At 39.4% G+C, this 20,855-nt stretch overlaps 1 protein-coding gene across 2 annotated transcripts in view; it reads left to right on the top strand.

Annotated features, from left to right (window-relative positions):
- The window catches only part of LOC126188913 (protein argonaute-2), a 216,883-nt gene that overhangs the window by 139,529 nt on the left and 56,499 nt on the right, over window positions 1–20,855 (top strand). For both annotated transcript variants that reach the window (XM_049930625.1, XM_049930633.1), the window contains 3 exons: window positions 6,440–6,573; window positions 6,653–6,723; window positions 19,283–19,396. In XM_049930625.1, the coding sequence (XP_049786582.1) occupies window positions 6,440–6,573; window positions 6,653–6,723; window positions 19,283–19,396 (319 nt within the window). The remainder of the gene's footprint in view (window positions 1–6,439; window positions 6,574–6,652; window positions 6,724–19,282; window positions 19,397–20,855) is intronic.

Below are 20,855 nucleotides of genomic sequence, written 5' to 3'. Positions count from 1 at the left end.
GAAACTAAAAAGTTGTAGAAGCTGAGGTTCGCCAGCTAACACTTGCAGATTGGTAGTTTGCGGGCAAGGATGTCACTCATGGTATTGTTATAACTGGAAGGCTTTAAGTATTGGCAACCACGATGTTGTTATATTCCTACATGAGCAGAAGCTATTCTGTGTAGTTCAGCAGCTTGCAAAGGGAACAAAATGTGAGTCTATTGAGTATTGGGCAAGCGTTGTATTTGCATATTAGACCAGTTTTATCACTGGATTAAATACTTTCTAGCACCTAGAATTCAGCATGAAACATCCTGGTAGATTACAATTTGTTTGGAGGGTTGGGACTGGCAGAAGTATGAGTGTGAAGCCTGCTTGTGCATTGTTTGTCCAGGTTAACTCAGTCGGGGAGAGTATTGCCTAAAAAATATAAGTGTTTTTATTTTATTTTATTATTATTAATTTTTTTATATTTTTAAAGCTCTTATCCCAGTTATACACACAATTTAAATCTGCCATGAAGTTTCAAAACATTGTACACTCTTCTGCAGAGTAGAAGATTCATTCTGTAATTCAGTATGGCATTTTTTAACAGGGAGGATTTATCAGATAACAGATGTGTGTGTGCCTACAATATTAACAGTTTTACTTGGTATTATGTGTTGCAAAATAGAGTTCCTGAAATGGGTCAGCAGCCTTTTCAGTAGTGGAGAGAGGCAACTGCTGAACTGTAGATTGATCTGGCCTTGTAATATTAAACCATAATGCCTTTGCCATGTTAATATCCCAAAGGCCAAAAGCAAGGGAAAATATAGACATCATATTTCCCAAGCACATGCAGGTTTACTATACGGTTTAATATTGATGGTTTCCTCTTGGATAAAATATTCTGCAGATAAAATAGTGCACCATAAAGATCTCTGGGTGGGTGACTGGAAAGTTCTCAGGAAAAACAAAACTGTAACTCTATGGATCATTGTCTACTGCAGGCTCGTCCAAACTGCGCCCCTGGGCTGCCAGCGCCCGCGATCGCCCGCGGCCAGCGCCCCGGGCGAATTCGTATGTTGTCCCAGTGGCAGAGCCATATCGCTTAGCTGGCCGTGCGGGCCGCCCGACCGCCAGCCGCGCCTCGCAATGCCGCTGTATGCGCGCTTCGTTAAGGATAACAGACCACCGCGCCAGCAGTATTCAAAAGCGACACAAAGCCATTAGTCAACAGACGTAAGGCTACAGTGGATTGAGATGGATGGTAAACAGCAGCAGACAAAAAGAAAGAGGAGTGGCACGTCCGCACTATTTAAACCAGAGTGGGAAATTAATTTCCTTTGTACTGCTGTCGAAAATCATGCCAAATGTTTAGTATGTCATCGGAACCTCACGTATTTAAAAAAGTACTCCATTGAATGGCATTTTAATACCTGTCACAAATATCAGTTCGAAAATTTGTTGCAAGAGGAACACCAGTCAACACTTGAAGAAGTGAAAGAAAATTTCAAGCAGCATTACAGTGCAGTGAGCGTTTCCTATCGTATGACTCTTTATTATTTATTATATTTTATAATCTGATATATCACTTAGCAGTGTGCCAGATATCGAATATCAGATTTCAGCAACAAGGAACATTTCTTTTCGGTTAATTTTTATAATTGGGCTGCATTAAATCGCATCCACAGACATAAGAAAAAGTTTCATGTGCGTCAATTTTTGCCACTTTCTGAAAACCCGTCACAAACGCTCTCTCGGTCAGCAAAGTGTCATTAATAGCCCTTCTTTGTTTTTGTATATTTGTGGGAATCTCATCAAGGACTGCCTGGTCGACTTGGCGGCTTGTATTTGTCCTGCAGACCTCATGGAAAAATTTGAAGAAATAGCTTACAGAGTCGAAGATGTGGCCTTAGATATGGAACAGCAATTAATGGAGAGAGCGGCAAACTTCACTTCATTTTCTATCGCTCTTGACGAGTCGTTGACGTTGCGGACATATCTCAGCTTGTTATATTCATTCGAGGTGTGTCACAGAAGAATTTCTCGACCTTATACCATTAAAAGACACAACCACGGATTTGGATATTTTTCTAGCCGTGGAAAACGTGTTAGAGTCAATGGGTTTAAAATGGTAACGCCTGACCAGTGAAACAACGGATGGAGTCCCTGTGCTACGAGGGATACGCACTGGATTCCTGGGTTACGTCAGGTCAAAAATGGCTGAAGTCGGACGTTCCTTATTCGCGGCAGTCCATTGTCTGATGCACCAGGAGACACTTTGTGTGAAGATTGTCAACATAAAAAATGTTATGGACACAGTTCTTCGAACGGTTAATTATCTTCGATCGCATGGACTCACACATTGCCAATTTAAAGAATTTCTGGCTGATATCGAAGCGGAATACCCGGACATCTCCTACCACACCGAAGTACGATGGCTGAGCACAGGAAAGGTGCTTCATCGGTTTTTCTCCTTGAGGGGTGAAATAAATACCTTTTTGGAAATGAAAGGACGTCCAGAAGAATTACTTTGTGATCCTAAGTGGGTGGCAAATTTTGCATTTTTGAGTGACCTTACTGGCCATTTAAATACTTTGTGGGAAAAACAGTTGCGCGAGAAGAATTGTGGACACTTTCTGCACTAGACAGTGTTAAAGATGATGTGGATTTTTTCAGATTATGTTCAAATCATTTGCGAATTACAAGAACAGTTTGAAAACAGATTTTTGGAGATAAGTGAGCTTTGACCGGCCTTAGATATATTTATTCGCCTGTTTTCCATTCGGGCAGAGGATGTCTCACAAGTGTTCCAACTAGAGCTGATTGACCTGCAGTGCGATATCCGCCTGATGGACCGCTTTATTGTGTGTAAAACTTTGGATGACTTTTACAGCTGTCTTCCACGAGAGAAATATCCACTTTTGCACAAGCACGCGGCCATAGTTCTCTCAATGTTTGGTTCCACGTATATTTGTGAGCGCTTTTTCTCTCTTTTAAAACTTGCTAAAACTAAGAACAGTTCTAAAAATTTGACTAGCAGTCTCTCGGAATATTGTACCAAACCTAGACCAAATCGATTCCACGAAAAAGAAATACATGTAAAATGTTAAGAATTAAAGAGCTTTATAACCTTAATTCTATTTTAATAAGTTTTCAAACTTGGTCAGTTAAAATTATTACGTACAAAACAGCAAATTAAAAATCCGATTTCTAAACTCTGAAAAGGGATACAAAAAGCTGTAGCACGAAGTATAACAAAAAATATTTACTTGTAACTACTAACTGTAAGAATGAGATTCTATATCCCTTACATAAAATTATTTCTAATATAGAAAAATTTGTTTATGTTTGATCTGACCGCAGGACAGTCCAGTGCACACCAGTGCTGTTCGCTCTCACTCGTTCCGCAGCGCTGTCTCCCCCCTCCCCCTATGCCAACACTAGCGACACACGATCGCTGACGGGGCACAATTCTTGGATGAGCCTGGTCTACTGTATTAGATTCCTTAATTGGATTAGTAAATTAAACAATTTAAAAAGAGAAATAGTCAGGGTGAAGTTTGATTTAGTGCTAGTTTCTGAAGTTTTCTGGCAGGAAGAATAGTACTTCTGCTGAGGTTAGTATAAGGACATCAAAACAAAATAAAATAGAAGTGATACAGGAGTAGTTCTAACAACAAATCAGAATGTGGGGGGAGCTAATATGTACAGCACAGTAAACACATTATCATAGTAAAAATAGACACAATCCTTAACATGATACGCACCACAGTAGTAAAAGTTCATATGCCTGCTATCTCTGCAGTTGTAGAATTTAAAAGAATGTGTGAGGACGTAAAAGAAATTGTTCAGATTGTTAATGGAATTAAAGAATCATAAAGGGTCTGACCATTATATATAATCCATCTAAAACCTTATGTGGTTTGCATGTCTCTTTCACTTATACAAGGTTTCAAAACCAAATTTAAAACTGAACCATTTCCAGGGGCAGATTTGAATGCTGTCTATAATTTATTGTTTATAAGCTTTAGATTAAAACTGAAGAAATTGCAGAAAGATGTGAATTAATGGATGGGACATGGATAAGTTCAAAGTGGATGTTCACTAAACAATGACAACATTCATATTGAAAACATGCAATGACTAAGACCTTTCCTGTGCCAGCAAACACGCTACTGAACACTTTATGAACTTTCACACTGAGAGAACAGCTTTGCTGTTACTGAATACAGACTTTCATAATACGTACTGCCAGACCAACTTTGCCCCAGATGGCTTAAAATTCACCACCTGCATCCCACCAGGATTGCCTCCCTCCTTCATTTTGCAAGCTGTTCCACATCATTCTTTTCTTGTGGAGGCGATTCAGCCAAGTAGCTTTCAGAGTAGAAAGTAGGCACTCCAGTTGGCCATTTTCTGCTAGCACTCATAGTAATACTGTAAAGTATTTCTGCATGCTGCCACTTTCAGTAGCTTACTCCCAAAAGGTACTAGGAAACCTAGCCATCCTGTGGGAAACAGCTGTCTTTGTAAACCACCTGGTCAGGCCAGGTGACCACCTGTTAGCTGGTTTATACAGAGACCAAACACTTTACCACCGGCGTGACAATTCCCGTCCCCTGGACGCCAGGAAACAGATGCTGTCACTCGCAGTAGAGACCAGTCCACACTGATGGTCACAGCCCGGAAATAATTCGTTACAGTAGGACATGAAAAGAAAGCAGAGATTGAGGAAGTGTTGTAACCTGTTCTTGCAGTGCAGGAAAGCAAGTGTGAATTTGGAAGAAAATTTGAAAGTTACGAGGTTTTGTAGATGCTGAAAAGCGTGTTGAGAGGTGTTGGCTAAGAAATTTAATTTATGACATTATTTTCTGATTTTGCAGCCTTGAACGCGTTTTTTTCTTTTTATTTTTTTTAAACCATAGAAGGATGTATTTTCCAACTTGTGTTCCATTTCGTTATAATACTCTGTTTTGAATGGTAACTGCTGTTAACAAATCTTGTGTAATAACAGTGTACTCCATTATATTATTTTATTTAATAACACTTGACAGTTGTATTTTATTTATTTCCACCAACATTATAGATGTTACCTGTGAAGTCATGTCATTTTAGTCATTAGTTGTGTAGTGTTACTATATGTTTCCAAAGAGTTTTGAAGATTAAGTATTACATGGTATAATATTCATATACCTGTGAAGAACTGTGTTTAAGCACAGTATACAAGCGTCACTCCAATAGAAATGCACACTATTTTTGTAAAAATACAGTTTTGATTCTGCATGTGTGAAAGTTTTACTGTGTGTAGATACATCCTTCCCGCTTGTTTTCAAACTTAGTTCAACCTGTTCTTGTGAATGGCGCCGTCACAGCATGTCTTCAAGATGGCTGCTACACTTGATGTTCATCAGAAGCAATGTGCTGTCATAGAATTCCTGTGCTGTGAAAACGAGACTGTGGGAAACATCCACAAGAGGCTGAAAAAGGTGTATGGAGATTGCTGCTGTCGATTGCACTACAGTTAGTCGGTGGGCAAGCAGGTTACATGATGAAAGCGGGCACGGCAATATCGAGGATTATCCTCGCAGCGGCAGGCCTCATACTGCACACACTCCAGACAATGTGCAGAGAATTAACAAATTGGTGACTGCTGACAGACACATCACAGTAAATGAATTGTCACGCTACGTTGGGATAGGGGAAGGAAGTGTTTGTAGAATACTGAAAGTGTTGGCGTTAAAAAAGGTTTGTGCCAGATGGGTTACCAGGATGTTGACAGTGGCTCACAAAGAAACAAGAAAAACAGTATGCAGTGAACTTTTGGAACAGTATGAGAAAGGTGGAGATGAATTTCTTGGAAGAATTGTGACAGGTGATGAAACATGGCTCCATCATGTTTCACTAGAAATGAAGAGGCATCATACAAATTCACCTAAGAAAAAAAAAATTCAAAGCCACACCTTCTGGTGGAAAAGTTATGGTTACGGTGTTTTTCGATTCCGAAGGACTCTTGCTTGTGGACATCATGCCAAGTGGAACTACTATAAATTCTGATGCATATGTGAAGACACTGAAGAAACTTTAAGCTTGATTGAGTCGTGTTCCTTCAATAAGTACCTAAGGTCTCACTCCTCGTGTTCTTGATCATCTCTAACGATTCCTTCATAACCAGGCTTGTAACTCTCACCTTTATATCAGTTCACACACAGGTTGTTTTGCATATTCAACAAAAAAATTATAATTAATTGTTTTTGCACTATACTTATGTTGTGTATGTGCCAGGTTCATTGGTGGTATTAGTTTGGAAAACCATTTTGTGTATTTGCCAACATTAGAGAGAGGGATAGTATTCCATATCTTTGCTGCCATTGCCAACCTATATTAAATTCGATTTGGTCCTCGTTCATTCAAGTCTTATGTTTTCACCCCTAGCCTGAAATTGAATAGCTCTGTTATTTATATTTATTTGTTTTAGACAAAGCAGCAAGCAATGCCTAATCAAGGTGTGTGGGACATGCGAGGCAAGCAATTCTTTACTGGTGTTGAAATAAGAGTCTGGGCAATAGCTTGCTTTGCTCCCCAGAGAACAGTGAGAGAGGATGCATTGAGGTAAGCTATAGCAGTTTTGAAGAAAATATTGTCCCTGCGTTCTGCATTTGTTAATTCATTTTGATGTTTTTCTTTACAGGAATTTTACGCAGCAACTTCAAAAAATAAGCAATGATGCAGGGATGCCAATAATTGGACAACCTTGTTTCTGTAAGCATTTTTATGTATTGAATATATTTATTGATGCCTACTATTCTCATTGGTATTGAAGTATTTTAGTGATATCAAATTAATATTTATTATAGCAGAGCCAAAGAAAAACAGTGAAGTGGATGAAATTGAGTTTCCAGGTAAAATTGGTGATGGAAGTAATGATATTGAAATCATTAGCCACCACATTCATTGACTGCTTCGAGACAATGGTAGCAAATATTGCAATTGCTGATGATTAACTTGATGCAGAAACATTCAGTTGCAAAAGATGGAATTTTTTGTTATCTATATGATAAAGCATAATTAATATATACTGTTGGGAAAAATCCATCCTTCCCAAGGACTGTTCAGTAGCACCAGGGTTAATATGTGCATACTGAAGTGTTGTAATGTTCTGTGTTAGGTCATCAACTATCAGATGGCACTCTGTCCATCCTCTGTTTTGACTCTGCAAGCAGTAACTGTGCTGAGTTGAGAAGTAAAGTGTTTGCAACATTCATTCTAGGGTACAACCATGCCCCACTGACAAGTATGTACTCCTGTTGGGTAGCTTCGGCCATTCACTGTGGGGCTATGGGGAAAGCTGGATGGACATGTTGATGGATTGATGCACATGTTGGACAGTGTATCAGTGGTGTGTTGCTACTTTCATCATCAGTCTGTGGAACATTGCCACTCATGTGGACCAGGTTCTGGATGTCTGTATAGTACAGAAACCGTGAAGTTGATGCATTGTTTCAGCATTAGTGGCTGACCAAACATTTTTCAGGGATGACATCCGGGCACATGTTGCACCAGCTGTGTTGTCAGGGACTATTGTGGACCTGGCGAGTGTACCACTAACCCCATGACGCCACTAAGCAAGGCAATACAGGTTTCGTGAAAGAGTTGACTGAAGAGTGGAATGGGCCTCTGTTGTCTTCAGTGATGAGGGAAGGTTCTGTCTGAATGGGAGTGATGAATGTACACATTTATGGTGTAGACCTGGTGAGCTGCCTATTCCAGATTGCATTCACCCATGAGAAACAGGTCCTGTCCCAGGCTTCGTTGTGTGAGGGACCATCAGTTACAACTTGTGGTCACATTTGGTGTTTCTGCTGGGTGAAGTAAACAATGTCCACTATATTGCACATGCTATTGTCTCTGTACTAATGCCATTTCTTCAATGGGATGGCGATGTGTTTTTTCAGCAGGGCAGTGCACATCCACATACAGCTGCATTAGACAGAATGTGCTCTTTGTGATGTACAACTACTGTGCCGACCAGCAAGATCACCATATCTCTTTCAGATAGATCATGTGCAGGACGTGATGTTACAAGAACTTACTCTTCTCCAGGACCCGCAGAAACCAGTGCCAAATTGTAACAAAAGGCACAAGATTCTTGGGACAAACTATCGCAGAATGACATTTGGTGCCTTTATGATCATTTGCATGTGAGAAGACATGCCTGTGCTGCCAGCAAAGGGGGTTTCATTGTGTATTAATGCGACAGTTTAGGCCTCCTGTGCTATGTGTTTCATTTGGTCTGAATTTATCATATACTCCTACAGTGATGAACTACCTGGCACCTCACATGTCAGTAAAATGACCTTGTCCTTGAGGGCATTACATTCTTTTCCCTTGAGTTTCAATGCTTTAATTTACACTTGTAGTTAACTTCTACAGCCTTCTACAACACTGACAGTCATTATGCTAAAAATGGGCTTTGAAAGAGATTTCAGAAATCATTATGTCATTAAGAAGAGATATTCTTCTGCTAAGAAATAAATTTCAAGCTGTATCAAAGTCATCATCAAGTTCAAGCTGTGTGCGTAATGACTCAGTCACTGAAGGAATATTTACAGATAAGGTAAATTCATAGTAGTGACAGCCATCAATAAAAGAAAGAAAGAAAGAATATCAACTGTGACTACCAATCCATTTTCTCACAGTCTTTTATCAAAATTGAACATGTGGCATGCAATAGAATACTGACTCATTTTTCATAGCATGACGTGCTGGCTGACTATAAACTCAGCATTAGCGACGGACTGTTCACAAAGCTACATGTAATATTACAAATTAAGTTCTGGAGGAGCTAAACAACTATTATTACCCTGTTTGTATGCCTCTGTGCTGTTGTCAAGGTCATTGATCAAGTGGACCATAAAACTATGCTTGAGATACTTTACCCCTTTCCACTCCAGCAGTGAGTGGTGCTCGATATTGCAAATATTGTTTTCTGCTCTGACATTGAGCCTTATTCGACATGATTTTTCATAGCTCTCACGTATTCCTTTCTCAAATCTGACTGTACTAGGCACCAATGCTGTACAGTACTGCCATCTAGGGAAGCCTGTGGTAACTCTGAATGAAACTGTAGCAGTTGTGAAGAGAATTGATGTAATTATTACGTTCAAGGTTATTAGACGGAAATGGCTTGTTATTTACCATCAGTCCTTTCTGAAAAAGAGATTGTAGAGCTTTCAGAGGAATGTTTAAGTGGAAACAAGAGTGACAATGATTTTGATGATGACAGTGATTCATTTGTAAGTTAAATGAAGATGGAAACAGTCCACCTTGCAGAATTAAAAAAAAATCATGCAATGAACAGTTTTGTAATGCTATATAAATGTATTTGAATGAAAGCTCACTTTTTGCTTAAATATATACTCTAGTTGTTGGTCAGTCACTGTTTCCACAAAGAGAGTTGCAAATTCTCTGTGGCATGCTTGCCATTCAGGCAGTGGCGATTTACATAAGAGCGCAAAGAGATGCCCTGTTGTGCATTGCAGAGTACAAAGGGTTAATACTACAGAATTGATTGCTCCACTGTTGTGTGGATCTACCCTTATTTTCATTAGGAGAAGTTAGAACATTGTGTTCATCTGCACTCCAGTAATAAAATAAAACGCAGAAAGGGAGAACGTAAAATTTGAAACCTCACAAGGTTTTCTCCTGTTCGTAATCTACACAAATGATCTTCTAATGAGTTTAAGTCACTCTAAAGAAAAACATAGTGATTGCTTTTTTCGCCTAAAGTCACATGTATTTTGGTGGAATTTGCATCTTAATTTTTCTTTGTGAAAATGAAAAGACGTACAAATGTATTATGTTGTCACATTAACGTGGACGAAGATGAAGACCTAAGCCACTGTCACATGAACCATGCATTCTTATGTCAGTGTTGAGTTCTGACAACATAGTGTGGAAGAAGCATGCTGCAGAGTTCCCCTATGTGCAGAGCAATATCGACCGTGTCCGGTATTCTGAGTGCACATATGTATGTAAACCAATGAGATGAACGAGCACCACCATCATCAAATATTTAAATTTTGCGTGTATGCACTAGGAAGGAAATTTGTGTTCTGATAGAGCCCATCCATTTCTGTAAACAAACTGTGTGATTTGCAAGACAGATACAGCCAACAACAACTGCTGCTGGGGAGTGGTGCAGTCACATGCCCATTTCGTGAACTCTTGTGTACTGTGTAGGTGGTAAACGTCACCTTAGCTGTTAGTTGCTCTGAAGCTCACTGTGGTGGCATAGATCACATTGGGGTACAAGTGTCATATGTGTAAACCCCATCATTTCCGAGTGTTCAGCAGCATGATTGAGATCCAGTTAGAATGTTACTTGTTGAATGCCACAGCACATATGATGGACTCTATTGCTCCAAAGTTTTCTGAAATGGTTTGTGCTTGTTTGCTTCTTTCGGCAATATTTAAGCTTCCAGCAAATGATTGTTTCTGGTGCGGTGCAGCAGCATTTTTGTACTGTTGACCTGTGTGCTTCCCCGATTTACGATGCATCTCAACTTTGTTTTTCTTTCCTTACTCAAATCAGTAATTACAAAACTCAGCACAATATCGATTTTGACATATTGTGGATATTCATAGCTGTAAGACCCATACCTTACAATGCTACAGGGGTAACCGACAATGTACTTAACATAGAAATAGAACGGAATATAACTCTATTTGCATGTTACAGGAAGACTTTTGGCACGCTCGAAATACATTGAGAGCTTTTATTTTCTGATCGCTGTAGTGCAGAGTGCGGGCACTATAAACTAGCAATTGGCTGTGAGTGTAAACAAACAAGAATTATGAGTGCCAGAGTGGAGAGGAATGGTACCGGGAAATAAGCCCAGTGTCACGCTCGTAGGGCAGCCATCTTACATTTGTGTTCTGTGTTCCTGCAGAAGCAACTGGCACATGGTCATAGTGATTGCTGATTTCTCCTAGTGTTGTGAGGTTTGTAATCAGATTCTGTGACAGATCAGGTTTAGTCTCTTTACTCATTTCAAAATAAGAGAAGAAGAGAACAACACTCAACAGTTTCTAATGGTTACAGTGCAACTGCTTGCTGAGGTTGGCACTGTGGTAAACGAGGTAGTCCAGGCGTGACTTCTACGAGTATTTTATGCAGTTACAGTGCAAAAGTCTGCCACGTAAAACTGCCGTTTTCATGTGTCCGTATTATACCACCTGAGAAACTTCAGCTAGCAGAAAAATGTTCACATTTCTTTATTCAAAGATACTGAGTCCAGCATTGCAGTACGCTTTGTGTGTCTTATATAGACCATTCTGTCGTCCACAGTTGCCGTGGCACCAGAGTATTGAGTGCACTGGTATGGTGTGACATTCATGCACTTTTTATTTTGCAAAATCATTCTTGGATGACGTCAAAAAATAGTGTTATAGACGGTCATGTGGTTACACAGAAATCTGTTAAGTACCTGCCTCGTTCATTTCTCTCACTTAGACCATAAAGTCCATCCACAAATTGTAAGTTCGTGTCCTGGGTAGTATCTCTAATTTTATCATTGAAGCCTCCTTGAATTATTGCCTGCTCTCTGTTAGGGAGCTTACGAAGGCCTCTTTCCAGTTCAGTTGGTCATAGATTTCATCTATCTGCTCCTCTGATGCTTCTCCAGTAGGGGCATAGATCTGAATGATGATAAGTTTATATGGAGAAGCATTCAATTTGATAGGTATGATACTGTTTTTAACAGGTTTGTAACTTATACACAGATGCTGTATCCAAGGTTCTCGGGTGTCCAGCCGGATCCGATCGTCGAAGTTCCACAATATTTCGGCGAATAACCGTTCCGCCATCATCAGGTGCTGCCAATGGAATGATCTTGTCTGCACTGTGTCCGTGGTATTTACGTCCGCAGGGTCCCGAGTCGTACCCCGGTGCAGACGGCTGGCAGATTGCCGCGAGGGGGGGGGTAGCTAACAGTCACACTTCTGTAGCAAGAAGCGGGAGAAGGTACTACACATGCGCGACTCAACTCCACATGCACATGAGCCCACCTGCAACTGCTCAAACAAATCTAAAGTAAACAGTTGTGACATCACGATCATCGGAGACGGAGGAAATTCGTTATAATGAAGCATTGAAGTCTTCCTAAGGCCTTTAACACATTTTGCTGTTGGCAGATGCTTGTATGAGCACTGTGTTTAGTTGTTGTATATGGCGCATTTCCTTTTCAACTTAAGTTTTATTTTCGGTGTTTAAGTGTGCCTGCAATGCTGAAAATCGGCTTTTGAAGAGAAGACACCTGAGAAAAATTAGCTACAAGCATTTTTAATTTCTTCGAATGACTTCTGAATAGTGAGTCTTCAGAATGGACAGGACAGTTACACAACAATAAATTGCATTAAATGTTACGTTTCTGGTTCCTTTCTCTGCCCAAACATTTCTTCAATCTCTGGTTTTGCAACTATTATAAAATAATCAATGCCCACTTCTAGCTATAAATTCTTTATTGCAGTGATCTATCTGCTAAATTCAATTACCATATTTTCAAGTGAAAGCCTAGTAAATGCATTGTGCATACATGTGCCAGACAGCATTGTCTGATGGTATAGTTTGCTAGCTTCATCCTTACATATGCGAGCCGACCACTTCCAACTTGTGACAACTAACATGTTAGGTTAGGGAAAGCATACAGAAAGGTCGGAGGGGGAACCTTTTAAACTTGTCCCTCCAGGTACCAGTTTTATTTATCCCAAGTATAATTCAGTAGTTTTCATGTTACGAAAGGAGGCAGTTAAGGTAGATGTCTCACTAACAAAACTTCAACACAAGTGGCACAATGTGCGAATAATTCTTAACATCACCCATTGTCAGTCAGTACTTTTTCATGAAGCTGAAATGGAGGATGGGCTATCACATATGACCTAAATTTGAGCTATCATTCAAAGCAGTGCACCACAATTTGGAATACAATACTAACATAAAATATCTTATGATGGGTGTGATTTGACAGACAATTCTGTGTCCTCAAGATTCAGAAATAGCAGAAATACACTGCACACCCTACTTCCATTCAAAATGGGAACATTCACCAGCTACCAAGAAACTTGCATTGTTCATGTTAATGAAAAAATCTCAGCAGACCACGAACAATTGCACTCTACACGACAACAGAAAGCACAAAGTGCACACATTTATTTGTGGATCACTGGAAGCCATTATTGGATATGGGTTGGTAAAAGTTAACCACAGATGTAGCTTCTTTCGACATCATAGCCGATATATCTGTTGTGATTACATGAGATCTTATTATTACATGTTGTTACAGCTACTACAAACCTTTAAAATTACAACTGTGGCTATTAAACTCTAACTAGTCATTTAGCAAACATTTCATACTTTCACTAAATTCTTCATTTGAGAATCACATGGCTTTGTTCCGTTCTAAATTATCCAGAGCTTCTAGTTCCCCAGTGGAATCTCTGGCAGGGACAAGACAGAGAAGCCATTTGACCAACACTACAGCTCAAATTATCCTTGCACAGTGTAAGAAAGATTGCGACAAGGGACATATGTGCACTACTTCGGATGTGAGATCTTGCCATAGTTGAAAGAAAAATGAGCATGTATGACCTGGATATTCTTCAGCTTAGTAAGACTCAGCAGAGAGGAAATGGTCATTTCATGACCCAAGGGAGAAACACTGTATTTTTATTGGAGTAGTAAACAATGCAAATATGGTGTTACGATAGCCATTACTACCAATGTTTCCTACTCCGTTGGTCTGCTTCACACGTGTCCCGCTGGAAAATTCTCTCCACTTAATCAGTGAGAAATTCGGGCCTGAACTGGCAACTGTTCAGGCACGTGTTAACATCTACGTACTTTGTCTTCATTGGTCAATACTACGAGAAGCCATGGGGAGCCTGCTCTCCCCAGTGGTGGTCAACCTGTTCATGGAGTTTCGAAGAGGAAGCACTGGAAGCCGCCAAACTGAAACCTGTATGCTTCTTTCGCTACGTGGACGACACATTCGTCATCTGGCCACATGGACAGGAACAGCTACAGATTTTTCTACAACATATAAATTCGGTCCACAGTAACATTCAGTTCACAACGGAGACTGAGAAAGATGGAAAACTACCTTTTCTTGATGTCCTAGTGGAACATAGGTCTGATGGCTCACTGGGTCACAGTGTGTACCGTAAGCCTACACACACTGGCCTGTACCTACATGCCTCCAGCTGCCACCATCCGGCGCAGCTTAATGGAATGCTCAACACCTTGGTACATAGAGCACACTCGATCTCTGATAAACAGACCCTGCCAACGGAACTCAAACACCTGTAGACCGTGTTCCACAAGAATGGGTATGGCAACTGCCAAATCCAAAGGGCCTTCCAAGAACAGAAGTGCAGCAAGAACCGAGATGAAGAACAACCCAAAGAAGAGAAGCAAGCTCTGGCCTTTCTGCCGTTTGCTGGCAACGTGTCGTCAAAAATAGGGAGACTGTTAAGGGGACACAAGATTGACACAGTCTTCCAACCACCAACAAAGATTCATGACCTCCTAGGAACAGCAAAAGATGACGTAGGCCTTAAGAAAGCGGGCGTATACAAAATCCTGTGCGGATGTGGCAAATCCTACATTGGCCAAACAGTTCGCACGGTCGAGGACCGATGCAAGGAACACGAATGTCACACCCGCTCATGCCAACCCATCCATTCAGCCCTACCAGAACACTGCATTGACACCGGACACACAGCGAAATTCGAAGAGACAAAAATCCTGACGGCCGAAAGTGCTACTGGGACAGTATCTACAAGGAAGCCATAGAAATTCGCGCAACAGATAACCTCATCAACAGGGACACCGCGTTTCAACTTAGCAAGGCCTGGAAACAATTATTAAACACCATAACACCATCAAAGAGCAACGGCGTGAGCGGACGCGAGATCCTTCCGCCATGGCGGATGGAGATGAACTACGCCTACCACCCGGAAAAATTTTACTGGAGCGTGCAAGTTGCCAGATTCACTGGGGGCAAACCGGGGTATCTACCCCGGGCGGCAATTATAGGGAATGGGAGGAGGCCGCCAAATTCATATTCTTGATGGTAAAAACCTTGTTTCACAAAGCGCCTAGTATTCAGCGCACATTGGGCTGTCAATTATTCTTATGATTTTGAAACGCATCCCTGTTGGTTTTTTAACATTTTAGAACAAATTCTAAGTTTATTTCTGAATGAATCATAAGTTGAATTTTGAATGCGTGTATAGTGTACGCCATGTATTTGCCAGGGGAATCCCGTCGCATCTAGAAATAAACTTTCCTGCTGACAGAAGGGGTTGGGGCTATACGAGCTGAGCGGAATAAAGCCAAATGGGTGAATGGCATTCACTGTTTTTTTATGTGGTTGACTGTGTTTGCGAATGATCAGCGTTGTTATAATTACCAGCGAAATCCATAGATTCAGACTACCAGAGTGGAAATAAACGACTAACAGGAATGATAAGTAAGAAAGATTACGTATTTTCTTCTTGGTGCATCCAAGAAAATGAAATGTTGATAGAAAAGTTTTAGCCAGACATCTACATTAGTAAGGACCAGTTGTACTGTCCCTGGTAGCAGCCGCCTGAGAAACGTGGAAAACGCATTGTATGAATACATAATAACGCCTAGCCGGAGAATAAGGATAACTAAACCATTGATTGTGGCAGGGTTAGCGAAGTTAACCTGAGAATAAGTTACAGAATTAATGATTACAAGATTGTTTGGTAGAACGAGGAAGGAGAAGAAATAGGGACATCACACAAATTATGGAAGAATAAGATGATTCCAAATTTATATAAAAATTTCATACTACTACTTTTCGATCTCTTGCTTGAGAAGCTGGAGCGTGTGAATGAAATGTCAAACTATTTCCGAACATAAAACTTTTTGCTTGTTGTAGGCCTAATAAGCATTTGATATTGGTACTTTGTGAATTATATTTTCTCCTAGTGTTATATAAATGACCATTTGTGCCAAAACAGTCTCGTTTATTTGGTATGTGTTACAATAGCTGCAATATTAGACAGGCCTATTTCGTTTTATCTAGCAGACCGTGACAAAATACATGTAATCAGATAGAGGAACCACACAAGTCTTGGGTACTGTTTGTATTAACAGCTTTTTCAGTTTTGGACAAAAACATTTCTTTTTTTCATGTAGCAAAACATTTGATGATCTTTGATGAGGTAATAGATTCTTTCCCAGGAAGGAAAGCATGCCATGTAAAGCTGTAACGAGGTTGGAGAGGAAAAATGCTAGGACTTACGGACTGAAGAAAAGTGTACTGTCTTGCTTGTCTCTTCTACTGGTTTCATGTATCTTATATATATTTTATGTCACACAAAACAGCAAGATATTAGCTATAGGCATTAAAGAATGCAAATTTTTTGAAGAGTTCGTGTTCTCCCGGTTACAAATCATCCCATCCAATATTGATTGCGAGTTTTTTTTTCTGAAGCACAAAGCAATCTGAGCTAGAGTGGGAAAGTGGATAATCTCCACGAGACTGGAATTTACGTTTAGTTATTTTGCTGTTTCATCTTTGTTTGTTGCTCTCAAATCAAGTGAAAACAAAATGGATTTCTGTGGCCGGGAGCGATCAAGTGAATACATTGACATGAGTACGGAAGGCTAAAATATGTTCTTAGTTTCAGATTTTATTTTATTTCCTCCTTTCTGACAGTCAAGTATTAATTGCCTTGCAGAACAGTGAAGTTATTTTTGTCGATTTGCTAAAGAAATTTGGCTTTTATTAATCTTTTCTGATGAGGCAGTCAATTTATTTGAAACGACAGTGTTTAATTCCACACTATGGGCTAGTTTCAACTGTTCGCTGCACTTCAAAAGTGCATGTTTTCATCTTCTAGCACGTATGACATTATCCATAATGAAGAACCAAACATTAGATAATACAGTACTGGTACTGCAAGAAAATTTACATACGAATCTGCACATATGAATGTGCACTTTAAGCCGAATTACGTGTTTTAGTATGGTCCACGAAATTCCGATGCTCTTGTTTCTTTTATGACATAATGTAAGATCTTTTAATGTCTTACGAACATACGCACTTCCAGCATCCTAGTAGCTGTGCAAGCGCGGTGTCGCCTGTTATCTGGTGCTCTCTGGCAACTACTGAAACTAATCTATTTCTAACAGGTCACAGGAAAATATTGCGAATGGTTATTTGAAAATCGTTATTTTCAAAGTAAATTTCCTTTTATGTAAGGTGAACTATGTGCAAGATTATACGATGAATTTCTTATATCACAGAGCGTTTGACTCTCATTTAAAAATCAAGTCTTTAAGTACAAATATTTAGAAAAATTTCGAGCCCAGAAGATCAAGACATTTATGTCTTCATTAAAAATTTTACTGGCACATTTGTGGGATGTATCGTAAAGTGTATAACACACGCAAAAAAGATCAGCATTATGTGTGAAAGCTTAGCTTCTCCTGAATCTTATTAGAGACCAAGATAATATGTGAAATCTCAGCTTTTCTTGTAGTAACAGTATGTATAATGATTTAAACCATTAACGTTTTCTGTTTGTGTGCACGTCCTACTTAAGAGTGATATCGCTATTGCCTGACTACATGAGGTGTCCTATGCTCGAATATCCTCTGTCATCGGCTGGCGAAATCATGTGACATGAGCTATGACTAGCTACAAAAGCGCATTGCAATCTTGATTTCAATGCCTTGGAAAGTAACATGCTGCGTTTAGTGGAATTTAAATGTACACTTTCGTGATACAAAAATATCAGCGTACATGTTGCTCCACATCATAGATCTTTCCAAAACATGTAACTTTTTCTAAAGAGCCAAGAAGTACTACACCAGTGTATAAAACCAATAAAACCATAACCATTCAAAGGATTGAAAAGTTTTACAGTTCCAAGGAAAAGTATACTGTCACTTGACACGGAAAAAGTGAATCTTCACCCGGGAGAAAGAGTAATTTTAACCGGGAAATCCGGGAAAAATCCGGGATTTTTTTTTTTTTTTTTTTTTGTCCACGTGTACACCCTGAGAGTTCTTCCACTTGAATGGTAGCTGCCTGTGAAAACAGGCTTGCCATGTAAAGCATCACCACTTTTTTCATTGTAGGCTATCGTTCTTTGTACTCTAAATATTCTCTGTACTGTTCATAGTGAAACACCACACAGTCTTGCAGTTCTTATAAGATTTCATCACTTATGGCATTGTCTTTAAGGCCAAAAGGAAATTGTATATATTTTATCTCTATTTATTTGTCTCTGCTAGTTTTGTTTGCCGGTTAAAATGATACGAGTTTCAAGACCCTCAAACTATGCAGTTTAAACCACAGCTCTCTCTGCAACTATGTGACACTTCCTTACGCCAAACTCGCATGTGAATACTGGGTAATATCAAAGTTAAAAAGCTGTGCCGGCAGCAATGCAATATTGCTACATGAACTCTGTTAACAGTAAGTGTTTATTTGGTAGTTGTTGCTTCTTACAATGCTACCTGGGCAGCAGCTTTGTCAGAAATCACACTGTGACAACAGTATGCCTTATAGTCATGGGTCAAGCCAGGAGTAGAGCAAAGGATTCTCACTGCCACTTAAAAAGAAAGGGAAGAAGAGGGGTGGGAGAACTGACCAAGACCTGCCAGCTGTTGTTTTTGCTGCTCCCTAGTGTAGTTCGGGCTGTATCTGCTCAGGAACTGCAGTAACACTATACTCTCAATATATAAAGCTAAAGACTGTGCTGCGTTAAGTCCCATGTGGTGCACTATAGATGTGGCTACTATTTCTGTTGCAGTGTAAACATGAAAGTGTTTCCTAACTATTTGTATTAGAACAATTGGCCTAAAGTCTACTGTTTTCAGTACAAAATGACTATGGATATACTTTTGCATGCCTGAAAGTAGTATAATTTTGAATATCTGTTGTGAAGTTTTGTGGTACTGTATTGTCTCATTCTTTTTGAAATATTTTTTCCCCCTTTTATTTGCATGATTCTCACAAATTATAGTTTATCATGAAGACGGTATGACAATTAGGACACAGTATTCATATTTGTAATCAGTGGAGTTTGCATGTCCAGCGAACCAGCCTGATTCAAATTTGCTGTGGCTTTAGTGCATCACTTCAGGCAAATTTTTAGATGCCCTCCTCTAGAAGATTACAATCAGTCCTCTGTGTTATCCATTTCCAACATTGATAGACCTTAATTTCTGATGAACTTTATGTCAACTGACTTTTATATACTGGCCTTCATTTTCTAGGTAAGTACGCCACTGGTCCTGACCAAGTCGAGCCAATGTTCAGGTATCTGAAGTCATCATTTACGGCACTTCAGCTTGTAGTGGTGGTTCTTCCTGGAAAGACTCCAGTGTATGGTAAGTACAAACAAAGCCATAGCACTGAAAAGAAGCACTAGGAACTTACAATTTGAATTACTTTGAAATCAATAATCACAAAAAAAAAAAAAAAAAAAAAAAAAAAAAAAAAAAAAAAAAAAAAAAAAGAAAGAAAAAACATTGTCATTGGTATTCACAGCTCACTGTTGAAACTTTTCATATTTTAGGTATTGAAAATTGCAACCTTAGTCATAATGGTAAATGCACACTTGTACAGTGGCACTCGATTTGAGTGACTTCTGATTGCAGGAAAAACTTTCATTGCCAGTATTTGGCTGACGAGAGAAGAAAAGGTGGCAGTATGAAGTTTTTCACTATCAGAATTTTCTCTGATAGAGTGGAGTAAGTAGTGCTTCAAGGAGTGAGTTCTTGCAACACTGTTGATGATGATCCATCTATCAGATGAGGATGTTAAGTTTTGCATTCCCCTTGGTGCAGTTTGAGAAAAGTGGAATATGCATTGGCACTGGATTTTATCTTCTCCTTTCTCTTTCTTAACTGTGGACGAGTTAACTTGTCATGGTCCACCCCTCCCCAGATGCTGAGGACATGTTTAAATGTGGTCTCTGGCTTTTCCTGAAGTGCTATTGACGTGTTTACGTGTCATTTGCCTCCAACTTACGACTGCTGCGGGCGAATTACTTTCACATCTCAGTGAATAAAAAAGTTTGGAGTGTTTATCATACAACATACGTGCTTCTTTGTGTGCTATCATTTGGAGAAGACTTTGTTTTGATATCTTGAACCGTTTATGTAACATGATTGTTATGAACATGATACGCGATGCGCAGGGAAGGAAATGTGTGTGTCATGTGCAACCACCTCGTCGGATGCAAAAGTAAATAACAAAATGAGATATCATTCTGCTCTCAATTTTAAATAAATTTTCAATATCTTATCTATACTTCATACACTGCAATGTGTGAACTAAAATCAACCATAAGCAAAGTTTATGCAATGTGTTTTTACCTCTGCAAAATTTTGTGCAATTCTTTACTTAATTGATGCAGCGCAGTAACTACGACATACAATGAAAACAACTTCAGTCAGTTATCGATAGAAAGTATCAAACTGTAAGATGTGTAAAAATCAAAATTTTGTACCTCATAATTTTTGTAAAATAGAAGCCAAAAGCCTCGTCCCAGCAGAGGCACCAGCATTTGGCTAGTAGTACAACCATAAAAAAGCCACCCTGAAGTAATTATTTAGATGTTGTACTACACTTGGGTACTGTTTCATTTAAGCCATATATTATTGTTAACAGCCTTCAGTTTTGAATGATTACAAGGGTAATCCCAAAAGTAAGGTCTCCTATTTTTTTATAAGTACATAGACCTGTTTATTTCTACAATGATTTACATCAGTTTACAGCTTGAACATTTAGCTGTTTTTTAAAATATTCACCATTTCTGTTGAAGCATTTTTGTAGATGCTGTGG

Source organism: Schistocerca cancellata, chromosome 1 (assembly GCF_023864275.1).
Source record: "Schistocerca cancellata isolate TAMUIC-IGC-003103 chromosome 1, iqSchCanc2.1, whole genome shotgun sequence".
Taxonomy (NCBI): domain Eukaryota; kingdom Metazoa; phylum Arthropoda; class Insecta; order Orthoptera; family Acrididae; genus Schistocerca; species Schistocerca cancellata.
The sequence above is the reverse complement of the archived record's forward strand: the minus strand, read 5'-3'. Positions and strand labels throughout refer to the sequence as shown.